The sequence below is a fragment of the Scatophagus argus genome, chromosome 23 (genome assembly GCF_020382885.2).
Source record: "Scatophagus argus isolate fScaArg1 chromosome 23, fScaArg1.pri, whole genome shotgun sequence".
Lineage (NCBI taxonomy): Eukaryota > Metazoa > Chordata > Actinopteri > Scatophagidae > Scatophagus > Scatophagus argus.
This window is the reverse complement of record NC_058515.1, coordinates 6,977,104-7,002,350: the sequence shown is the minus strand read 5'-3', so window position 1 is coordinate 7,002,350 and position 25,247 is coordinate 6,977,104. Positions and strand designations below refer to the sequence as shown.

At 40.2% G+C, this 25,247-nt stretch overlaps 2 protein-coding genes across 2 annotated transcripts; both read right to left on the bottom strand.

Moving 5' to 3' along the window:
* Positions 1–71: 71 nt before the first annotated feature.
* Positions 72–9,369, bottom strand: lgi2a (leucine-rich repeat LGI family, member 2a). Its single transcript, XM_046380009.1, has 8 exons — positions 6,518–9,369; positions 6,162–6,233; positions 5,090–5,161; positions 4,332–4,403; positions 3,943–4,014; positions 3,572–3,741; positions 3,295–3,459; positions 72–3,208 (listed from the first exon to the last, which is right to left on the bottom strand). The coding sequence occupies exons 1-8, from the start codon at positions 6,805–6,807 to the stop codon at positions 2,391–2,393; spliced, it is 1,731 nt and encodes a 576-aa protein (XP_046235965.1). The 5' UTR covers positions 6,808–9,369; the 3' UTR covers positions 72–2,390.
* Positions 9,370–9,516: 147 nt separating this feature from the next.
* On the bottom strand, positions 9,517–18,450 carry sepsecs (Sep (O-phosphoserine) tRNA:Sec (selenocysteine) tRNA synthase). Its single transcript, XM_046380012.1, has 12 exons — positions 18,247–18,450; positions 17,008–17,123; positions 16,770–16,924; positions 16,276–16,394; positions 15,657–15,815; positions 15,291–15,444; positions 15,077–15,179; positions 14,821–14,950; positions 13,969–14,060; positions 12,101–12,194; positions 11,893–11,983; positions 9,517–10,081 (listed from the first exon to the last, which is right to left on the bottom strand). Exons 2-12 carry the CDS (start codon positions 17,119–17,121, stop codon positions 9,835–9,837), a joined length of 1,458 nt encoding a protein of 485 aa, XP_046235968.1. The 5' UTR covers positions 17,122–17,123; positions 18,247–18,450; the 3' UTR covers positions 9,517–9,834.
* Positions 18,451–25,247: the final 6,797 nt, after the last annotated feature.

Here is a 25,247-nt window from a genome sequence, read left to right as displayed (position 1 = left end):
ATATAGTCAGAAAAATCTAACTATTTTTTTATGTTGAAGTACAGAGGATGAGCTGAAATGTCTAACAGCCCGATAGAAGTACTGGTACCCGCTCTGTAGTGACACAGCAATAAATACTTCTGTATTGGTTGCCAGATGGCAGCAGGAGGAACAGGCTGTGACTGGAATGGATGCTGTCTTTCAATAGGCCCTGTTCTTTGGGTTCTGTGGAGGCACCTCAACTCACCGATATCACAGATGCTTGTTATTTGGGTAACAGTTCTGTGTGGTGTGCACCCACTGTAGAGCCCACCTGTCTTAGGCCTTGCATTTCCAGTTCCAATTTGTGATGTTTCATGTCAGGATGCTTTCTGTTGCTCCTCTGGAAAAGTTAACACACAAACTGGCCATGTGAATTTTGTCAGCTCAAGTTTTCAAAAAGTACAATCATATTTGAGCTTTCTTGTCTACCACGTTGATTCCCAGTAACCTAAAACTGTCCACCTGGTCCACCTCAGTTCAGGTGATACAGACAGACTTGAAGAGACTTGAAAGATTGGATTTCCACAAGGAATGAGTTGAAATACCACTTTCATTTTTATTGGCTTTCCAGTCACCATAGCCAAAATGTGAGAAGATATGAGATAGATATCTCATCTGATATCTCATCTAATCATCTTTAGTTATCATAAGTGAAACATCCAGTCTGGGTAAGCTAGTAAGCTCTATGTTACACCCATCTGAAACATAGTGTGGAGAAGGCTGTTACCTTCGGCAAAGTGAGATTATCACAGCTTAAAGATCCTGAATTCCTTTTTTCCCCAAATAGTTAAAGATTTCTCTTAGAAGAGAAAAGGATCTGTCACTCACTTTGCCAGTGCTATAATGATCAGTGAATGGTAAAACACATTTTACAATCATACTTTAACACATTTATTTTGACACTCAGCTGACTAAATTTACAGTATATTTTGAGAGTAACATTCAATATGCGTAAAACAAAATCATACAAAAGAATCTGCATGTTGTAAAGCTTGCATATTCCATTAAGTATTTTATTTGCAATACCATTCGCTTAATGAGCAGAAGCACTTTTAGACTTCCAGGTTTATTATAGGTTCATCGAAAAAGAATTTGGCAAACACCCTTTTTTGAATGTCATGCTCTTGCAAGTTGCAATAACATCTTTTTTTTAAATAAGTGCAAAGATCAGTTCAGACTTTTGTATGACAAACAGGTAGTGGCATTGCAATACTTGTTTTATGTACATTTTGTAGCTTCAAAGTCAACTTTCAGTATTTTCAAACACAGACTGAAAAAGCTGCTCAGCTTGAGTGAATATATTTACATAAAGATTTTGTTTCCTCTAATTTTGAACAAAAGAATTACGACCCCAGTTGACTGACTTCTGTTGTGAGGAGCCTTTTGTAGTCAAATTATGTCAGCAGTCTAACAGTAGTGGATATGTTTTCAAACTAGTAAGTAGGTTTTAATTTCCCTGACATCACCTAAACACATCTCCATTCCACTAAATGACTAAAAAGAGCTCCTATCTGCTTTGAAACATTGAACTAAAGGGTCACCTACTGGTAAAAGGGGATTTTCCATTCTGTCTAAAAGGCATTAGCTATATCCTGTCCTGAATATTTCACTTCCTAAAACAACAAAAGACTTCTTCATTTTTCATTCTATGCAATATAATCTATAGCACCTACAGTAACATTTTTCACTTAACAACTACAATCTAAGGGCTGGGGTCTCAGCTATGATCATTAAAGGTTTGTGCTTTCAAGACATTCCCTGTATGAAAAGCAAAGGGGTGTGATACTTGATCACAGCCAGAGGGAGGCACTGTGGGTCCTGCAGAACAGAGAACACCAGTGCTGATAAGGCAACAAACTGTACATTACCACGGGGTAAAAGGACATGAGGTAAGTGGCAACCACATCTGTTACATCCTCAGTAGTAAAATTATCTTTCTCTTAAGTCCTGGCATGTATTTTGGGGGGTATAAACCATTAGGGGGATGGGGATTTAAAGCATAATCTACACATCCAAATAGATTTATTATATTTCAGATCTTTCCACCTTCAAGAATTTCAGCTGGATTATTAGTACTGGATAATTAGTGCCAGCTGTGTTACACAACTGTCATCCCTCTTAACTCTCGCTCTCACTTTCTGTGGCATGGTAGTATCTCTGAAAGTCTGAGAGGCCATGAGAACATAAAATTGGACAAGGTCATTGAGAAATATTCAAGACACCTTAAAAAAACTAAAAGGATTCCAAACACTACTTGACCCAGCTCTTTTGTTGTGACAGATATCTATGTAGCATCAATATTTACCAGTTCATTAAATCTTTTTAGTGGAAGACGTTCGATTGCAGGACGGGATATAAGGCACAGCCCCTCACAAGCTCAAGTCAATGATGATGTGCTCAAAGATCTGCGTGTTTCCCTTGAAGCTAGAAGTGAAGATGAAGTCTCTCCGGTCAGTGGAAACCACAGTGAAGGAGCGCGGTGCCTGGATGTACACCTCCTTGAAGCGGTCAAAGAGTTTCTTTTCATCATCCCACATATAGATCTGCGAGAATGTGTAATCGCTTCCCAGTGCCAGGTAGTAACGCTCTTTGAAAGAGAATGGCTGGAGAATCATGGAGCCTCGTGAGGGCAAGGCCTGAACCTCTGCAAACTGCTTGGTACCCCAACGTAGAACTTTGGAGTCGCCAATATAACGTGTCATGGCCAGGTAAAGTTCCTCCTTGATCCGGAAGTGCTTTACAGCCACAACATCCTCCATGTTGGGGATCTCGGCCTGCAGGGCAAACTTCTGATTGCTGCGGCTCCACTGGTAGATCACAGGAACCTGCGAGCGGCTTGCCAAGATTAGGTGGGCCTTCCCATCCAAGTCCAAGAACTCTGCATCTGTGTCGCGATACCACTCATGCAGTGACTGATATGAATAAAAACCCTTATCGTTCCATTTGTAAAGGGTGGACAGGCCTGCTTTTGAGCTGTCAGCAATCACAAAGAACCAGTCAGAACCAATCTGGAATGCCTCAATGTCATTTGGCTTGGAGATCTTGGACACCTCAATGTCCTGGAACTTGCTGAACCTGCTTTGGTCCTCGTCAAACTTGTAGATGTGAGAACCACCAAAGAGCTGAGCCACAATGACGAACACCTGGTCCTGGATGACAACTGACTTGCATCCTACAATGGACTGACCTGCGAGGCAAGGAAAAGGAAATAAACAGATGAGTGTGAAGCTCAACCAGGTTATTCTGAGACAGTTTGTTAAAGTATTGCTGTACCTGTGATGTTATCATAAGTCCTGAAGTTCATTTCTATGTGGTCCCATTGGAAAACCATGCAGCTGTCTGTGCTGGGAGCAGCAATAGTCACATAGACATCATTCTTATAGCTGAATGTGTCAACAGACAGAGACTCAGATGCCACGTACTGATGGAGGATGAAATCTGTGGAAAGGCACATTCTGATTTTTCTTCAAACTCTTTTAGATGTTGACCAGTTGAGTTACTGGATACTGATACCAGTTTGTCAAGGCCAGCTGGCTCAGGTTTTTCTCACCAGTTGAGATGCATTCATTGTGCAGGCTGGTCAGATCATTGAGGCGCTTGTCCTTCATGTCCTCCGGTCCGGCACACATGACATCCGACACTGTGGCATTGGTGTTCTTCAGCCACATCATCAGCCATTTGGCACGACAGTCACACTCAAAAGCATTGCCTCTCAGGTCCCTGCAGAAGAGAGGTACTGTATGTCAATGCAGAGAAACAAAATAGACAAGCTAGAAGGCACCTTGGAAGGAAAGAAAAGACAACGAAGAAGATACTTCTGAAAATAATATGTTAACAATGACAACATTCTTGACACAGATCACGAAGAACAAAAGAAATTACACTTTTATCCCATCACCTGTAACTGAGTGACAAACTTACAGCTCTATCAGTGAGTCCAAATCAATGAAGAGGTCCCTGGGCAAAGCTTTAATGTTGTTGTTTGCCAAAGACCTGAAATAAACAGCATTGAATTAATACAGAAAAGAGCAGTTATTACAAATATAATTCCATTGCAAGAAAATTAAAAGACACGATTCACATAAATTGTGCAGAAGTCAAAATAATGTGTGGACAATCTGGCATAAAAATTTGGTATCATTATTATATGCTATATATCTTCACTAGTGTTCAACACTGTTCAACACTCAGTGCCTAATCCTATAAAATAGGGACTTGTTTGGTATCAGATACAAGTGTCCATATAAATATTGCAAAATTGACGTTTCAACAGTCTTTGTTTAGGTGTGATTTTAAAGGTTCGAACATACAAGTGAGTCAGGTCCCTGAGACCTCTGAAGGCATATTTGGATGCAGTCTCTAACTTATTACTCTCGATGAACCTGTGGAAGAAGATAACAGCAGATAAAAACATAAGCATGTTGGATTTGGTCAGGTGTGCAAAAGGAAAAATCTCAATCATGTTTTTTGTTATGTGAATAGTACTGCATGTAGCTATACTAATCCTACTTAAAAAAATGGACACAATCAACAGCTGTTTCTGTCTACGGAGAGTGAAAATGATCAAGTCAATCCCTCCATTCCAGTGGCTCCAACAAAAAATAATGCTTTTATGCATGTTATGTATAAACTAGTTAAACACTACAGAAATGAATAATTAGTTTCATTATTTGAGGTTATATGACGTTTTGGTCCAGATGTGTGCATATACTCTAGTGACGGATAGATGACATCTTTTTCAGGAAATATCACTGCAATACTGACTAATTTGTAATACTTTTTGCATAAAGTGTGGACCAAGTGATGATTCTGTTCTTGAATAAACTGAACCACTAGAGGGCGCACGTTCGATACATTTCTCACTCATTAACTTCCTCAAAGACGAACATCCAACTACACAACCTCGTCTGTCCTTACTATGTTAAATTAAAATGTGCAGTTTCATCTAGTTACAACAGATTTAATTCATGCTTCAGACATGTTGTGCAGTCAATATGACACATTGCTACACTAATTCAATGTACAGCTTTGATTAAAACAAACAAACAAAAGCAATGGAAGGACTTACAAATACTCCAGGTGCGGAAGGCCTGAGAATGCATCATCCCTTACAGTTGTGAGAGAATTGGAATTTAAAAGCCTGTAGTGAATAATAAAATATGCATTAAGAGATGCAGGCTACTAACACGATTTGCCATTTCATTTCAGACAGAAAATGATATGACAGATATGACTGAGATTTAGCATGTTCAAATCAACAATGTCAGTTCAGTAACCAAAATAAATCCAAATGCTTAGAGCCAATGCCAGCACATGTATAGTCGAGAGTGGGAAAGGTATTATAGCACCTTATTTTATGGCCTCTATTGCCTTTTTAGCCCACCGTGGTAAGAAAAAGAGGAAATGCTAAGCTGGCAGGCAGCACATTTCTGAGTGCATAAAATGATGTGTGTATAAGTTACTGCACTACTTTTATTTTGTTTTTATTTTATTTGTCTTGAATTTGCATACACGTTCCACGTGTGTGGAGCATAGCAGGGCTACAACATTTAATTGTGCATTTAACATTTAACAGTGAACCTTGATACCATCATCATGTGCTATGACTTTGGTTAAATGCCCTGTATCTGCCACGCCTTTCCTTATGCCAGCGTGACAGCAATCACAAGTGGAGAAACAAAATATACTGATGGCCTCCGGTAAGCACATATGGGACTACAGTGAAAGCGCAAGACTAGAATCCTTTAATTTGTTTACAGGTGTCCGTCTGTTTTGACAACCTTGCAAACTAATTGCTTATACCAAAAATGACTTAGCTATGAAATAAAATGCTCAGCAGAAAATTACTGGATATTCATACGCTTCAACACATCCTTCAATCATTCTTGCACTTACACGGGAAGACCAAAGTTTATTATACCTGTGTAATGAGGGTTTTGTTGTGTGTAGGGCAGCTTTAAACTGTCAGATCCTAGCCACTATGTGGCCTTGCAGTCTGATGCATTTTTCACATCTAACACCCACATTAAAGACATATTTAACTTTCCAAGGTCGTCAATTTGAAACAAGTTTTGAAATCAACCTGTCTATAGGCCAAACCCAACTCACAAAATCTTCTAATCCATAAGAGTGGCTCTTACACTAGCTGCAGGGATGGCATGTGAGAAAACATTGCCTCTTTGACCTCGGAGAAAGTCCCATTGACGATACTCCTGAAAAAGGAAGAAACAGAAACGATGGACATAAAGCCAGCAAAGCAAAGAAAAAAAAAATGCTGAAAAGTGATCAATCAGAGAAGGTGGAGAAGAGTCAGGACTGCATTGCCTTGCAACATCAGCTCTTATTAAGATGGTGCACATTGTGAAATGCAGCCAGGGACAAGAGGAATAAAACTTATTAACCCTACATTGTTGCATATTACACATGCATGCACCGTCTGAGTACGTATCGTGTAAAAATATATAAAATAAAAACATCCCATATAGAAGCTACTCACAAAGAACTGATGTCGTTGGGGGTAATCCTTGGGACAGAAGAGGACCCGACGCAAATGATAGACTCCCTGGAGCAGCTGCATGTTTGAGGACATCGGGAAGCCTTCTTCAAATGACCCGGCTGAGACAGGAAGCAAAGCGACACAGAAAACAATGCCCAAATCTTGAGAGTTGGCAGCATCTTTCTTGCCGGGCTTGCATGTGTGAGGTTTGCTGAGAGCACCGATCGAGGCAGATGGCACCGCGCGTTTACACCCTGCACCATGAAATGCTGCACTGAGCTCCCTGACATCAGCAAATCAGCTGCAGCTCCCCTCCGTCCACTTTCATTATTTATTTAGTCAGAGCTCGAGCGGGTAACTGTTGGTTAAACAGCCATAGACCACACACAGAAACAATACGGCATTATTAGGCTGCCTGTGGATGCCGCAAATAATCCGGTAATCTTAACGTTTCATGCGTAATGTTCATTTGAAGAAACCACTCAAACCAAATATTACGGCTGCTTTTGGATACACGCGGGATTTATAGAAATATAGTTTGCATTATCAGGAAAAATAAAATTCAAGTGACGTCAGTTACACACACACACATGAGCGTTTTGTTGCCGTTTCTGACACACCTGGACTCGGGGTCTTCGCTTATTTCGCAATGTGTGTGTGTCGGAATCAAAGGCATCATGTGACAAACTCCTTTGTGAAGCCTAACCGTGTGTCTGAGACGCCAGAAAGTGACACACTGTTACATGGGAGCGTTTTGTTTTTTAATTTGACATGCAGTGAGCTACAGAGTACAGTACCCCTCCTCCACTCAGGGGCTCTCAGAGGCGCAGGGCTGCAGCACCACGGACAGCGCCTCTGACAGCAGCTCAGCTGGTGGAGCTTCTTCACTGCATACATCACACTGCTCACATATGCAGCCTACGTACTGTACATACACGCCATGCGAGACACCTGCACGAACAAAAGTGCTGGAAGAGATATTGTGGACTTAGATGAAAGATAGAAATCAAAATCCTTTAGTTTTACGCCTGTTCAATTAAGTGTTCAAATCAAATTGACACCTCCAGTGTGGACAACAAAACTAAGAGCATAAAACAGATCACCTGTGTCTGTACTATTCTGACCTTCTGTCGGCCATTTCATTAAATATTTTTCATCAAAGACGCATACATTTATTTATTTTTTTAAATGTATGCATTTCTGTATTAACTTTCATTTATCAAGGGTGCAATCAACAAAGCTGGCCCTTATAACCACACGTATTCATTGTCAATGCGGTGCTTTATTCACCAGTGTGGTTTTCTTTTTGTTTCTAATTCAGGCAAATCAATTAGATTGACTGGATTTCATACATATAAAATGAAATAAAACAGAGAAGTTTTGCAGAGAATTTGCAGAGAACTGGGGTCTGGACAAGGAAAAAAGCTAAAATGATCACCACTCTTAAAGATTACTTATTTTATCTGCCTGACACCATCACACTGATAGCTGGGATGCATAAAAGACTGCGATGCCCTGTTCAAGTTTCTTAGTTCAGTCCTTTGACTGATTTACACACTGCAGCAGACTTGATCAATCTCTCTGGATACCCACAGTATCTGTGCAACATCAGCAAAAGACGAGAGAAACTGAGCAAACGGGTGATGGAGAACAGACCGAGAAGAGAAAGACAAAAAAACAAAAACATAAAATGAGATCTCTCCAGACAGGAAAACACTTGCTGCATACTGAAGGCAGCCAGCTTTGCTCACGTAAACCAAATTCACATTCAGCTGATCATTTCTGAATTCTGACCAATGCTAATGAGGTACAACATTTGCAGGCTTGAAAGAAACCAACAACATTGAAATGAAAAGCTTTTATGCTAACTTTTGCTTTTCAGAGTTCTGCACTAAAGCAGAGGTGTCACACTACACAGTGGTTTTCCACTGGATTTCAGTACAGCTTGGGGACAGTGAAAAATGTGCTGACACAGCACCCTTATCTGTCTGATTCCATCCCACATTCAAAGGCATCTGGGTGGACTGATTCTGCTGTTCAGACCTGCATGACTAATTGCAGTTGAAAAACAAACACACCTGGGCCCAGCACAGATGAAGCAACCGCGACAGCTGGAACTTCCAGTTCTCATTCGTACTTGCATGTTTGAACTGTCGAATATCCAGCGGGATCCACTTCCCATGGCGCAAGCTTTTTGAAGAGCAATCAACCTTGATAGTCTGCAGCAGATGAAGGGGAGGGCAGAGGAAGAACTTGGACAGTGCAGTATCGAAATATAGATTAGTCATCAGTCAGTGAAGTTTTAGTAGGAGTCTATTTTTGTGCCTCGGGGCACTACCAGCTCTGCTTCCTAATGACTCAGATTAGAGAGCAGAGGGAGCAAGACAAAAGGCTGAAGAAAACCTCTGAAATGTGGAAACATGCAGGAGACTTGTGTAATTAAAGATCAAATCCCCTGGTGAAGTTCTGACTGAAATTCAATTTCATCTCACACCGTCTCACAGTAAAATGGAGAACAACAGCTAAGTATGTCTGGAATGGTTAATGCCACATACAATGCAGGGTCTTTCGGAGACCAACAGTAAAACTTACTTCTTGAGTAAGCACGGGAGTGATCTCTGTTTGTACTTCAGTGATTAACCATTCCATGTGATCTGTGTCAGAGTCTGAAAGTCAGTGAGCAGGTTCAATACGTGGGGTTCAAATGGAGTTAATGGCTCAACAGCATTTGTATCACATTACAACAAACTGCAGAAGACAGGGAACAATATATTACATTATGAAGCTATATCACTTCATGTATCAGGGGCCTAATGTATTCCCAACACGGAATTCTTGTATTGCTCTCAAACTGAAAGACTCACTAATTTATAGAATATTTCATCCAATGACAGCACAGTGGAGGGTTTATATAAGTGGCTTTGGTAAAGAAAAATGTAAGTAAAGGCCATTAGAGACACTTTGGTTTAACTTACGATAAGTAGTGACCATCCACAGGCTCCAGAGAAGCATTTGTATTCAGCTTGTGTCTTTACAACATTTACTAATTAGTACACCTTTCCAGACGAGATAGTCCGTCAGCGACGTTAGCCTGCGTTGCTTTGGTTTGTAGTGAACACCCGCACACAGTTTCTTCATTAGCTGTTGCTGCAGAGTTCAAGTCAATGTCCGCATTGATAACCCATCAGCAACTGCCATTCATACGAACACACGCCGTTCAAATCACGTAAGAAGTAAGCACATTCAGGAGAAGGCTCGATCGAAGTAGAAGTCAATTTGTCTACTTTGCTTGTTAAAATGTTTTTATTTCTTCTCAGTCATTCTCCAGCAGTGTCCTCCTGGCACGGCGGACGTACCGGGGAGCTGCTTTTCGGCTCATTTCCCCCTTTCTTCAGGGACTTCAGGCACTTGTCAAGCCTTTTGATGCACAGTGTCACATCTTCACGAGTGATGCCCACAGCTGAGGCGGCATTGAGGTAAGGACAGGGATACGCCTCCGAGTGAGACATGAAGCCGCGGAACGTGTGTCCGCTGATGGTCTGCTCCTTGCCCAGTGGGATCACTCTAGAAACAAGGGTGGACAAACAAGGATAATGTAGAGCAGTGATGATGTGTTAACATGAAGGGAAACAGCTAGCATTTATTATCTTATTTCTTAACTGTACCTGACTAAAGCTTTAGCTTTTAGCTTGACAAACAACAACTATTATTTCAACAAAATAATCCTCTTGAGGATAGTTAAGAAAAATCCCAATAAAAGCAGGATCCAACTCATTCAATGAGAATATTTAATATTTGCTTATTTATTATTTGCATTTATCAACGGAATGTGAAACAAAGCATAAGCAGACAAACTCTATTCTAATTAGTAATGCTCCATTCTTTGGATTTCAATAGAAGGAACCCCACAGCCCACAACTCTTCATCCAACAGTTGAAATATCTGACTCTTAAGGTACCTAAATTCTTTTGTCTACCCCCTATTTGCTTCAGTTGTCTGCCTTGCATGTGGTGTTGGTCAAGCAGTGCCCAGTGGGGTTTTTTGAGTTTTTTTTTTTTCACTCAAAGTAAAACCAAAACAATGAGCAGAAAGACATAATCAATCTCTGCAGAATCAGGTGAAATTTCCCTTTGGGTTTCTCACTATGAGCGAATTCGGTTACTAACAAGTAATCATGTGAACCACTGAGAATATCGATGATAGAAGCTTTAAAGGCAAAGCTTCTTTAATGGCGGTCATAGCTTGATGGCATCTGGCAAAGTCAGGGTTATGGATTAGTTAAAGTAAAAAAAAAAAGAAAAACTAAATTCCTTAACGATTTAAACTGAACTGTTTCAAAAACAAACAAAGGAATAAATCAGAAATGAGACGCGCAAGGCGGTGCTGCATTGTCAACATATTAGAACCTTCACCATCAGCACAGTTTAGACTCACTTTATTGTGAAATCAATCTCTGACTAGCTATTAGAAGACAGGTATACAGGTGTGTTTAAGTGACAATTATTGGAGAGAAAGGTACTGATTTTGCTGTGGAAATGCCAGCTCCCCCTCGCAGTATTTATGATTAGCACTGGAAATACTTAATTTATTAAACATGCATCATGCATCACATGCTGCTATAAATTATAAAGATCAATGCGTGTTATCGGAGCATACGCTTCAGAGGTCAGTGCATTTCATTACAAATGCTACTGAGAAACCAGGATAAAAGGCTTGAGTAAGCTCTTCACCCTGACCATGGGGTCTGTTTTTTTTTTTCCCCCAATGCAGCTGAATGCATTAAAAATCTGAACAACACAAAGCAAGCCTGACAGAAAGACCCAAATAAATCATTCATTCAGGATATTTAAAATATTTAGATGGACTCTAATGCTTGGTCAAAATCTACTGAAGGGAAAGATGAAAAAAAACAACAAAAAAAACCAAACAAAAGCAGCCCCCCAACTTAAAATTCTGTGTTCTGGCAGCCCCTAAGTGACTGAGGCAGAAGGCAACAATGAAGAATTGACAAATCCTCCTCCACCAGCATCAGGAGCGAGGACATTAGGGACGTCGCTCTGTGGATCGTAATGGAAACATCCTGTTAAATTAGGAGGACGGCCCCTGACAGGATGGGCAGTCTAATCAACTAAAGTAGTTTCCGCTATATTCAGCAAATGCATCTGGCTGATTGCTGATTTCCACTGGGCATTTTGTTTGGCAACACGCTGCTCATCCTCCTCATTTATGAGGACACGGACACACTCATTTTTGAGTTCTGTGACTCACTCCTTGACACACGCGCACACATCCCCACACCCTCCTGTCTTCCTTTTCCTCCTACTGTTTCCAATTCCAGGCCAGATTGTGGGCCCGCCTGTTAAAAGTTGTCATACCTGGCTCCTGACACCTGCCGTGTGAACAACATGGAGCCCAGGTGAGTCACTGCCTTGTCGCTCTCGGCCTGGAGACCATCCAGAGACATGGCTAGAGGAAAGATGCGCCAGGCACAACACATCAGATGAAAGCTTAAAGAAATACACTTGTATATGGTCAGAAATAAACCAAAATAGTATATAATAGTAATGTAGCCATGAAGCTTACCGAGTGAAATAGGGTTATGTGGAGTGTGGAGCAATCTCTCCCCATGTGCAGAGGCCAAGTTCTTCAGCTCCTCAACCAGGAACGAATAAATCTCCTGCAGGACATGCAGACACAGGGAAGAGCCATGGAGAGACAGAACAAGAAGGAGCAGGGGCCATACGAAAGAACTATAAATAGGAGGCACAGTGTTCCTTTCACACTGCAACGGCCTCACTTTAGCAGCTGCAGGCTCGGTTTTATTGCTAATCAAGCAAATCTAGCCCTCCCTCCATCTTTACTCTCCCTCCTGCCCGCCTGACTGTGCGTGTTTCCCTCCCGGCTTCAGCACAAGCAGTGAGCCGACTTCCTCTCTGTCTCCAGCAAGGATCCTTACTCACATCACACATCCACCTCTGGGATCAATTAGGGAGACAGGACAGGAGGAAACACATGCTTTTATCCTGAGATTTTAACATCCACATGATTAAAATACGCTGACAAATTGTGAGTCTCAGTGTGGTGTGGGTGTGTGTGTGTGTGTGTGTGTGTAAGACTGACTGAGGAGTGATGGAGTTCTGGACACAGATGTTTAGAGCCGAGGCCAGGTGGAGAAGCTCCACAACAACTCATCGCAGTGTTTTCGCTGCTGGCTATGGGGCCAGATTCCCCAGCAAAGCATTGAACATTAAAGGATCTGTTCTCTGCAACAGTGTGAGTAAGTGTGTGTGTATGTGTGTGTACTCTGCTGACTCATAGTTTACTAATTTGAAAGCATCAAGAAGGAAAATATTTTCTCTGTCATGAGTCAAACACAAACAGCCTTTCAATGATGTGTCTCTAAGTGTCCCTTGTCCTCTAATAACAATGGATGACTTCATCATCCCTGAAGAGGAGGGGTGCAAGGGGAGGAGAGAGTGCATGGCAACGACTCTACAGACAATAAGTGTGTGTTTGTGATGACTAAACCCCATCAGTAGCAAAAAGAAAAAAAAAACCCCTACATATCATGTGGTGGTTGCTTTCAAAATTTTTATGATTACATGAGATTTTAAAATGATCACATGAGACTGTAAATGAATCCCAACAGATGAAATGTCTGAATTATTTAAAGCTTTTTACCCTTGGAGGGGGGATGTGAGGAAATCACTCAGTTCTGCAGATAATATGGAAAACTGGTTCTGTACATTAATAATGCAGAGTGTAGACCAGGAGAAATCAATAAGGCTTGACGGCATAGGGTCACATGAGAGGCCAGTGGAATTTCCTTTATGTATAGTTCTGCTTTGGGGTCAGTTTTAAGCAAATGGCATTTTGGATAGGATACTGTATGCCATCCAGTAAGTGTGTCATTTTTAAGTTCAAGTCTAGTTTGTGATTAGCATTTGACAAAAAGGGCACATAAGAAAACTGGTTGAATCAGTGTGAGGTCCCTTCTGAAACTTCCTGCAGCTTCTGAGGATTAGAATCACTTATTTTCGTGTTTTCAGTACATTTTTGGAACAGCAGCTCTAAGGTGTGAGAATGCTGCAGTGCTTACCATTTGAAGAGGAGGTTGCTGCATTGTGAGCAACTCTGCTTTAAAGCAGGGAGCCACCAGGGGATGTTTTCTGAAACGTCTGGATCAATTTTATCTTGCTATAGCATACTCCCCCCTCTACAAAGCTCAGACTGCAGGTAAGCACGGAGCTGTACGCACACAGCCATAACATGTGATGCACTGCAATTCAATACAACTTATGTAAGCTATGTATTTATTTATTTTTTGTCTTCAGGGCAAAGATGTTTACACAGCACACACAGAAACCTATCCAGACTGAAAATGCTGCAGTGTTTTTATGCCAACATATTCAAATATTTATCATTATACAGTGCTGGGTGCACTCTCTCACCTTTCTCTCTGACAGGAGTTTCTTGTAGCCGCTGGCTCCGAGAGTGAGAAGGGTAATGAGGACGTCAAGGGAAGGTGAGGCCGATGCTCGACCTGGACAGAGAAGTCACTTTGTTAAGCAGCTACAGTGACAAGACAGAGTCTGCTGTGCATAAACCTAATCACAGGTATAAATACTTTTTATTATCAGTGGCTGTGAAGGTGAAGCATCTCATGTATGTCTATGGCAGAACCAGGTGTCAATTCTCTCTCACTGCAACAAAATCTGAAAGTGTACAGCTGTGAACAAAGACAAGGGCAATACTTGGTCAGCCAAGGGAAAAGGAAGAAAAAAGAAATGTCACAGTGCTTGTCAAACACTAAGAAGTTTTCCTGAACTTCACACATATTACATTTACATTAACATGTCTGTCACAATACGACATTTTCACTCCACCAGTATCCTCTCCAACAGAATTCACAATAACTCTAATATTGCAATATCTAAACTTTGGGGGGAAAAAAACAACCAAAATCAAAATCTGTCAAATTCATTCATCTTTAACTTTCTACACTCAAATATGAGTGTAGGGAGATGCAGACCAGCACTGTACAAAAAGTACACTTAATGAATAATGCAAAGGCAACCAGATGAACTGATGAACCAAAGATAGATAGATAGACAGATATATAGATAGAGACTTTATTGATCCCGAGGGAAATTCAAGATCTTGCTGGCTTACTTACATGATATTATCATGCGTATTATTAACATAGCAAAATTTCAGATTTGTATATCACAACACCCCTAATACACACATATAAACTGTATTCATTTTCTCAGCAATTGTATTGTTATTGTTGTATTACTCACCTGGGTACATCTTACTAATCTCCTGTATGAAGGACTCATCAAAACCTGCGATTATGGCGCCACCTACTGGAACCATAAAGTTCTTGTCCAAACTCTGTACAAAGGCATCAATTCGTCCAACACGAGCCCCCTGATCAAATCAGAGGAAAAAAAAACATTACATCTGTAACCAATGACCAAACCACACATGATGACTGCGATTACATTAAATTTAATGTGAAGTGAGCTGGATTGACGTGGGATGAGTGGTACTTACCTGCTGTATCAGATGCATGCATTTAGACGACTGGACTCCGTATGCATTGTTAACTATGTGGGGAATGTCATATTTGGCGCACACAGTGGCCAACTCTTCAAGCCTACAACACAGGATAATTAGTGATAAACTCAAAGCAATTTTCAATCTACAAATCAACAACTGTGACATCTAGAAAGGAGGTAACAAAACAAAAACCAACTACTTATTTTACCTGTCAGGGACCCGCGGGGCAAAGCAGGACGTTGTTGAATGAACGCACAGGATGTTCTCTGTTCCAAGCTCCTGGATCTTGCCCTCAACTGCTTCCAAGTCTGTCCGCAACTCATCGCCCTCAAGAATGTTCTCCACCACCACTGGTTCAAAGCCTGATAGAACAAGCAAGAGACGGCCAAAGCCCTCAGGTGCAGCTGGGTGTGTCTGTATTCAGCAAAGTCACCTCACATGGCACTATTTAATCAAAAACAATTTCTGACTGAAAATTTCCACAAGTCCCTGCCCAAGAAAATATATTTCTAACACCAATCTAGTGAGCAGGATGTATGGGTGACAGGGCATCGAATACTGATGTCTTTATCACCTGCTGTGATCATGGCTTTAAAACAGGACTTCTGGTCGATTCGAGGCCAAATGATGTAGCGAGCCTTGGGTCTCCTATGACGGAGGGTCAGGAAGCACAAAGTCAAGCTCATTCCTGTCGCCATGGGGACGACAAAGCAGCTCGCTACACTCCGGACACCTGTTATACAGAAGAAACAAAGAATGCTTATTGTATATTTTTTCCAAAAACATCCATAAAAACATGAATTAAAGGGATACTCCACCAATTTTATACACACACAGTTCAAGTGGTCCACACCAGGCATCTACTCAGCCCTTCTAACATAACATCTGTATTATTTTCTTTGTGTCTCTGAAAAAGTTTCTCAAAATTCAAATAATTAACCCTGATGATATCATCAGGACTTAAAATGCAAAGGACAAAACTGGAGGAGCAGGGTTTGAAACAAGTGAACATTTAGAAGAAAGCATCTATTGAAAGATGCTACTGAGTTGCATTATGGGAAATGAAATGTGGTTCTGTCAAAACTATTTTTTTCTGTTCAATGGACACACAATAACAAAGATTGTCACAAACTGCCACAAATATTGAAAATTCTTGTGTAAAACCCTGAGTCTGGATAAGAAGATATACATACCCGAGAGCTTTAAAATGTCCAACACTACTGAGTTTGTCAGCTTATTGAGCAGACTGGATCCTGCAGCTTTGGGCTGAATAGCAGCAATGTCTCCTGACCGACCTATGCCATGGATCAACCTTTTTTTTAAAAAAAAAAAAAAAAAAACAGCAGAATTTAACAACTTCCTAAACATGTAAATCTCACTTTTTACAGGTCACTTGTAAAGACTTAAATCTAATGAGTAAAGCAAAGCCATAGGGATATATTCATCAAGGACGGGATGGCTTACAAGCAGCTGTCTCCACATCTGGACAGCCTGCAACCACTGAGCAGATTGCACTCCAGTTTTGAGCCTTGTGTTTGATTGGTTCTCAAGCTAAATTTGCTTCCGATTGTTGTTTTAACTGGTTCAATTTGCACCAACGCTTGACTGACAAAGAATCTTAAGTGTTTTTCCTCAAATTGACATTAAAATACATTCAAATATTATGAAGCTCATATCAAACTTAAACCTGTAATGTCGTCTTGCCACAAGGCTGGACGCTACACGGCCTTCCCTCTCTCCTACGCCACAGTTGCCGAGGAAGTTATTGCTGTCCATCACAGCCAGCTCATTCAGGAAGAGCTCTATGGTGCTCTCACTCCATCCCTCCTCTGGACACTTACCCTGCAACATACATAACATGCCAAGTGGATGAGTCTGCTCTGCAGCGACCTTGAGGAAACATGAAGGTGGCTGCAGAGTTTTACCTGCTCCAGTAACTGTCTGATGAGCTGCTCATGGCTACGACGTGCCTGGCTCCCTTGTCGAACGTAGGAGGGTGACACTATGTTCTCACTCAGGCTGAAGTTTTCACTGTTCATCTCTGTCAAACAAACGGCTTCATGTGGACACTGACCGATAACTCTCAGGCACATTTCAGAATTTTTTTTCTAACAATATTAAACACAGTAAATAAACAGAAATAGGGTACAACAACACTATTCGACCAAATAGTTTATGTGGCCCTCATGTTTTGACAAATTTTGAGCTTATCACAGGTACACTATATAGACAAAAGTATTGGGACACTAGACCATTACACAAACGGGGACTTCAATGACACCTCATTTGAAATACACAGACAGCTTTGCAGCTATAACAGCTTCCACTCTTCTTTCCACATGATTTTAGAGTGTTTCTGTGGGGAATCTTTGCTTATTCATGTTGTCAGGCTTTTGTGAGACCAGGCCCTGGACAATATGGCCTGGCTCGTAATCTCCATTCCAGTTCACCCTGAAGGTGTTGGCTGGGGTTGACGTCAGGTCTCTGCATGGGCCAGTCAAGTTCTTCAACACCAAACTCATCCAACCATGTCTTTATAGACCTTGCTTTGTGCACCAGGGCACAGTCACAAATTTGGAAGCACAGCATTGTCAAAAATGTCTTGATATGCTGAAGCATTAAGATTTCCCTTCACTGGAAGTAAGGGGGCGAGTCCAACCCCTGAAGAACAGCCCCATCCCAATATTTTTGTCCATATGCTACACAAGGAACTGCAGTACCAAAAACCACAGAGCACCAACAACTTTCTTTTTCAACTGTAAAATGTGTAATGCTCTTTGTGGTGCTGATATCGTGGCACTCAGTTAAAAGAGATTTTCACTATCAGAGAGACCTGGATAAATAAAGTCATGGAGAACATGAACGTTACGTGTTCCTCTCTGACTTGCCAGCTTAGCTTTTCGTTTCTGTTTATTTTACCAATAGGCAATGACAGGCATTACACAGCGATAAACAAGTCCTTACCAGTCGAAAATACATGCCAATTCAAAAACTGCTATCATAAACTAGCAACTTGGCCATAATGGTTCCCCTCAGGTTATTTACGCTGGCAACATGGCTGCTAGCAGCCTTGCTAAGCAAAGCTAATGTATTCGCGGGAGGAATAAGACTGCACAGCTTCAGCTGGGCTATTTTGGCATATGGCAGCTCTCATGTCTTCTCACCTCACAGATTTCCTGTAAGACTCGCCGCGTTTCAAATCGTCTGAGTGCCTCCAAACTACCAACAGGCATAAAAACTGACAGTGGAAAAAGCATGGAAGCAGAGGCAGCGAACATCCTACGTCACTAAGTCACATGACCCAGGAGAGCCGATCATGTGGCCAGCACTTCGACATGTGCTGCTGAGCTCATGTCAACCACGCCAGTGAGGTTATCACTCCATGAGGTTTACAACTTTATGGATTTTTTTTAAAATATAAATTACGCTCTACTGTAATAACATATGTAATCATACAGACATTTCTACATAAAATTGCAGTTATATGTATATTAAGTTTCACTGCAGCACTGTAATTTAACTTTAATTCACAATGGAAGCCAATGGCAGTAAATGATTAAATGAATTAAAAAAAAAACCCAAAATCACACGCAAAATATATGTTATAAATAGGCATATGTATCTGAAAGTGATTTTTGCAGAAGACTGAAGGAAATAACAAGTCCACATATTATTTATATTGTGAAATCGTTATGTTTTACCAATAAGCTGATGTTAGAATTAATAAACTCTCCTAAATAAGACTTTAAAAACAATTTCAAAAAACCTCACCTTTCATTTAAGCTGTAGAATCAAGTATATTAGGATTATTTGCAATACTAGTCACAATAGCAAGGCTACATCACATACAGATATTAATATGGATAACATTGAGTCCAAAACAATAGTAAAAAAGTCAGTTTAAATCTACAGTGAAAGTCTTATCTTCAATATTTTAATTTACAAGAATTTTAAAAAAGTTCTTATGCACTGAAGCTAAAATTGACTAAAAGAATCACCTCTTTCAGGGTGCTCCGATATTTCCTACATGTATATCATATAATTGGATTAATATTACTAATACGTGCATGTGTGTGCAACCTTTTTAATGTTGAAATCAGTCGAAAGCAAAATTATTATTGGGTGCATAAAGCTTTAGCAAAGCATCATATGTTTGAAAAATTTGCAAGCAGTAAATGCTCTGACATGTAATTTATATATAGATATAGATAGATTTAAATATAGATGTAGATTCATATAGGCCTAATCAGGAAGAAAGAAAGAAGGACATGTAAAGTATTTTTTAATATTTAATTTGGTTTTTATGTTTTTATTACAAACCACTCATCCAAACACCGACAATACAAAAATGTTCATCATATACGGCAGACATCACAAAAATAAATTAGGACACAAATTAAGACATAAAGATTCAAATAAAATTAACTTCCACAATTAGGTAAAACGATAACAGAACAGATAATAGAATCGAGGGTAAAAAGGAAGAGATCAGTATATAACAAAACGGTATTTTACACCCCTGGTGTGTGAAAATGGCCATATTTTTATAGAAAGAAATCATTTTGTTTCTTAATGAGAAGTGATCTTTTGCAGAGGTATGCAGATGTTCACTTCTGATAGCCACAGTCCAACTGGCAATGGGAGAATAGACATTTTTCTGGCAATGGCCCATAGCAACTGTGTAAACATAATGTGATTATCACATCTAATGCCTATGTGTTAGATTAGAATCTGAGAGGCTGTCCAAAATGCATATCTCAAGAACTACTGAGAAAGCAACTCCATGAACTGTGGATAAAACATCAGAGATGTCCTGCCAGAAACCTTGCACTCTGCTACACTGTCAAGCAGCGTGAAGGGAAGTGCCCTCAAACAGATCGCATCTGAAACAATAGGATGAGAGTTTTGGAGGCAAACCCACGGCGTTAGATAAATCTGATGCAAAAAAACCGAACAGGATTAACCAATATCTTTCATTTAATGCATGTGTTGCAGCATTGCTACGTCAGTATATCCACAGTGCTGAATCAATAAACATACCCAAATCCCTCTCCCACCTAACTCTTGATCTTTGTGGTTTGGGAATTGAGAAAAAGAAGTTTTCAGGCTGCATGGTGAGTCAATTTGTTTGGACATTTTTAAATATTTAACCTACTATAAGCCTGTAGATTGTAACCCACAGTGCAAAAGAACTAGGCGTTGTAAATAGCCGAATAGCCAAAATTTAAGCAATTATTTAACCATAGGAACTGCAAGGAACACATGATGTTAGACTTTCTGGAAGATTTCTTGGTGTAAACAGGTACACATCAGAGGAGAATTTGCTGCAAAGGGACGAGAAAGATGGCAAGTTGATGGCATAGCAGGGCACTCAACTCAACAGCTATGCCAACATCTTGCCTTCCTTCCTGGGCCCCGTGTTCACACAGATTTTGGCTGGTTCAAAGTCCATCCATAAAGTTTCATCCTCAGGTTCATATTCATCCAGGAGTGGTTTGGATTAAAAAAAAAGAAAAATCACCACAGGCTGTTGCTGATTACAGAAGACAATAAGACTCCTTATACGTGACTACAGAAAGGCAAAGAGACGCACGTTGATCCAACAGGTTTGTGCGTAATTACAGATCACTCCAGTTTTAAACAACTTCTTTTAAAAAAAATAAACACTCTTCCAAAGATGGCGATTTTATATGGTTCCACGGGTAGCACAACATTCATCAAAGATTCAATTGGACAAAACTAGAGCCAAAATTACCTTAAAAAAGCAAACAACTTTAGGAGGTGGTAATAAAATACCCGTAGGCTGAAGACCTGTTCCCGCCCGTCTTCCATTGCTCTGTGGGGCCATCCTGACACCTACCTGTTGTGCGTGAGACAAGAATTCCCAGATCCAGCGCTCGCTCGGTCGTTGCCCTCCATGCGTCTTGGCACCAGCAGTCAGCAGAGTAAAACAGTGGGCTGAGGGTGGAGGAGATTTGTCCGCCTTTCGCCGCCCACTTCTGTGTCAGGCAGTGACATCGGATGACTCGCAGTTTACAATAATCTTAAGTAGGTGTGTTTTTGGGTTGGTCGGGCAGCTCTTGAGCGGCTTGCTGCACCTTTGGGCGCTGACGAGGAATCCCATCAGCCCAGTTTGGAGGGATATCCCTTAGAGGAGAAATTCTGTTACCGTGAAGAAACGTGTCAGGACTATCTCTCCAAATCTCCAAATAACTATTTGGTAAAAAATATGCAACAACTAAAGTGTAAAAGTGATTTAGTAGATATATCTCTCACAAGGTGCCCAACATCACCATGAGGATACAGGAATACTTTACCGAATTAACTGAAATTGGAATCACAGGACGAATAATTTTCCTATTTCCTTCACCTATTCCTATCCTATCCTCTATAAAATTGTCTTTCTTCTTGTTTTGTTTTTTAAACTTCCATTAATACTGAAGTACTGCTTCCTTTCATGCGTATGACTAAATGGATGACGTCCCTGAAGTCAAAATGTCCCAGTCCGAGTTTGCCGGAAATATGACTTGCTGATACCCACACAAATAAATCCTGACTGCACGATGTACTTCATTAATGAATCACACAGAATGATTCAAAAGTTGTCTAGACCAGAAATCGGTGACCATCGAGGACAGGGAAATAAACTTGTCGGAGAAAACTACGGATAACCTTTCACAAGTACCGTGCAGATGTTTCTGCTACGAGTTGATGCTCGTTGTTTAGTGGATATTACACATTTTCTTATTTGACTTACTGAGAATTAACAGTGAATTACTTCCGTTGTACTTAACTGATTCATGATGGTGAACAGTCACCAGGCAGGAGAAAGAGCATCCGTGTCCCTCCAGGACACGTAGGCCTGCATTACACAGTTACAGTCCTTATGTGGCCCATTTGTACTTTCCTTGAGTATTTTCATTTTTATTTTATTGCCTACTTCTTCCTCACAAGATTTTACTCCACAACATTCGCGTGAACAAATTTAATTACCAGTTTTTAATGACCACACACACACACACACACACACACACACACACACACACACACATAGGAAAAAGAATATGAGTACCACTAAAACGTAGTTTTTCCTACCTCATTAATCACCTCATGAACCCACAGATTTACCTAGTGATTCTTTGGAGGGGCCTGACCCTGAAATGCTGGAAAACTAGAACTAAAACTTGCTTTCTCTCTATCGATAATCTAATAATGTTATATAGAACAATATAACACTCATCAGATCAGATATTGTGCACTTTTGATATTATAAGTACATTTTTCAGTGCAGAAAGAAATTTTTAAATGAACTAATTCTACTTGTAATACAGTACTTTTATATTGTTTCATCGGCAATTTATTGCTTCATTTTCCCAACGAACTTAAAACATAAAGTAAACAGTGTTTGCTTCACTGCACAGACACAAAGCACAAAGTCACTTTGAAGCTGTTATAAGGGCATGAATCGAACACGATGAACAAGACATAATTCTTTCTTTTCAAATAATTTGACAAAGTTGACCTTAGCTCCTTTGGTACTGATGACTCACTTCCGAAGGTGTCGGCACTGGCCACACCTGCCAACTCCCACAGAGCAAATATGTTAAAGTAAAAAGACAGTTACGGGACCTGACAGGGTTAATGTTTCCATTACGTACGGTAAGCATTTGTTTATCATGGTTACTGCATTGTAAATAGAAATCATAGGCTGTAATTATTGTGAAGACCTTTAATTAATTGTGTGCCACCAGTGTGATGTACTACCAATGATACTCTGAGGTAACCATAAATCCATGAACATTCTGACATCATCAAGTTAACAATGACGGCTAAATATCATGAGGTGGTTTCTGTTTCATTACATAATCTAAAAAGAAAACTGACAGTTACTAAATACAGTGAAATCTTATTGACAAGAAAATGCAGAAATGCCTTAAAATGGAGCAATAGAGTGATACAAACAACAAAATGAGAGCAACATACAGGATATCACGCGTAAGACATGTACTGTAAACGCACAGTTATGAATACGCAGGACAAAATCAAAGGTGTGAGACTTGTGAATAGGTCAGCAATCTTTATTTTGGTAGGGACAAGTATAAAACATAAACCAATATCACATTATGGCCTGAGCTCGTTTGTCCTGCTCCTCCAGACCTCCAGGCCTTTAATACAAATATACAAAACATATTCACAAAACACAAGAAAATACACACAAAACAGCACAGAACACAGACAATAAAAATCCCACAAAAGTCAGTGATGAGCAACGGATCTTATTATAACACCTTATTACACTGACCTGTTTTAACTTAAATTTGTTTAAAATGGTCCCAGTCAAGATCCATTGTGGATTATGTGGGCAAGAACTTCTAAATAGTCTCTTGCACACCAGAAAAGGCATCTGAAAACTTATTTATTCGGTTTGATGCAAGCACATTTTACACTTCCTGACACGAAAGCATGACTTTTGAACAGGTTCTCATACAAAAAGACACAGTTCATTTTCTTTGACTTTATTTTGTGCTATGCTACTGATGCTACGATCATGTGACAATGCTAAACAGTAGCACAAGAAGCAAAGGAAAATCTAGCAAACAGAGCCAAGAATGTCAGTTCGGGGGGAAACGTCAATAAGCTAAAGCTTGCTAATTCTTAGCTCACATTAGCTACTATTAGCAGTAGCAGCCAAGCCCAAAAGTTTGCTAATTTCAACAAGTGTGCGTTTTATTGTTGATGGAACAAGAATATCCCAGACGATTAAGGCGTTTTATTTCATCCCATTTTGTTCTTTCATGCGTTCTTGTCGGTTCTTAACATGTTACATTTAGCTGTTCGTTACAGGAATGACTTGTTTATTCTGAGGTTGACGTCCGAGACATTCTGAGACAGGTTCCTTTACTTTCTCCTCATGTGGTGTTATTCCACGGGCGCAGTTTAAAGTGTCATTATGACATGTCAATGCATGTCAGCTTGTATGGACATTATTGTACATCATTTTGTCCGTGTTGTAAACCAAAAACCTCTTGCAGACAGTTCTCAAGCTGAATCACAGAGCCACATGTGCGGCAGTTACAAATCAAAAAAAGACCCTCTTGTGAGTCACCACACGGTCTCAGGTCCACAGAGGCCCCTTTTTTTAAAGAGTCATGAAAATAGCTCCCCACATGAATCCCCAAAAACAGCAAAACAGAGCACTTTTGGTGATGACTTGCCTGTGTCTGAGATATTTTCAATTTGTTTTCTCACTCTGCAGCCAAAGTCTGCCTCACACAAGCCTCATCGCTGCCACGCTTGTAACAGGATCAAGTGAGTGTGCAGGATTTTGCCTGGAGCCTCCTCTGAGACTTTTTCTTTTTTTTTTTTCTTTTTCTTTTTGCTGAGTCAAATGCATGCACACCCTGTAAGAACGAACAGATGAAGTCACTGAGCAAAGTCTGGCCGATACTGAGCTGACTTGCTGAACGAGACGCCCTCGGTGCTGCTAACTTTGACCTCACAAACATGTGGAGTTTATTAACTGCTGGCAAGTGATTTAGAAAGTGAGCTGGTCATAAAATGTTAGCTGGAATAGGGAGAATTCCCACAAACTCTTTTTGTTTGGTTGTTTTTGCGTTCAACCATTTGACTCAATCTGAATGAATTCTCTAGAAGAAGAATTCATAATTGTGACAGCTACTGTATCATTTCTTATTTGTCAGCGTGCACACAGTAGAGCAGGGTAATGTTACAAATATGATGAACATTACTCTCACATCAGTGTCTTTCCAGTATTAAATTCACCCCATCTGTATAACATGCAATTGAATGGTTTTCAGGTAGCAAAGTATTAAAAGAGTATGAAATTTAATTGAACCTGGTAAATCCAAGCAAAGACAAAGGAGTCGTATGTGAGATTTAAGGTGTACAAAACTTAAAACATATTCCAAGTTCAATGTATATCTAAGTGAGGGAAGTTATCTGAATTGCTTAAGCTATTAGAATTACCATATTTATGACTTATTGAAAGACTTGTAAACTAACATGAGAGCTGCCCATCGCCACTGACATTCATACGAATATGTCAGGTCAAAGCTGTTTTGAAAAACCAAAGTCCAAGTGTATCGAACCAAATCAGGTACACATACTTTACCAATTGTGATTATTTTCGCTGAACAGACTGAAT

Coding starts and splice junctions, on each gene's coding strand:
- lgi2a (XM_046380009.1), bottom strand. CDS start 6,807: ATGTCAGGGAGCTCAGTGCAGCATTTCATGGTGCAGGGTGTAAACGCG. Junction 6,234..6,517: donor CCCAACGACATCAGTTCTTT/GTGAGTAGCTTC, acceptor TTCCTTTTTCAG/GAGTATCGTCAATGGGACTT. Junction 4,015..4,331: donor CTCAGGGACCTGACTCACTT/GTATGTTCGAAC, acceptor TGTTTATTTCAG/GTCTTTGGCAAACAACAACA.
- sepsecs (XM_046380012.1), bottom strand. CDS start 17,121: ATGAACAGTGAAAACTTCAGCCTGAGTGAGAACATAGTGTCACCCTCC. Junction 16,925..17,007: donor TCAGACAGTTACTGGAGCAG/GTAAAACTCTGC, acceptor TGTATGTTGCAG/GGTAAGTGTCCAGAGGAGGG. Junction 12,195..13,968: donor AACTCCTGTCAGAGAGAAAG/GTGAGAGAGTGC, acceptor CATGTCCTGCAG/GAGATTTATTCGTTCCTGGT.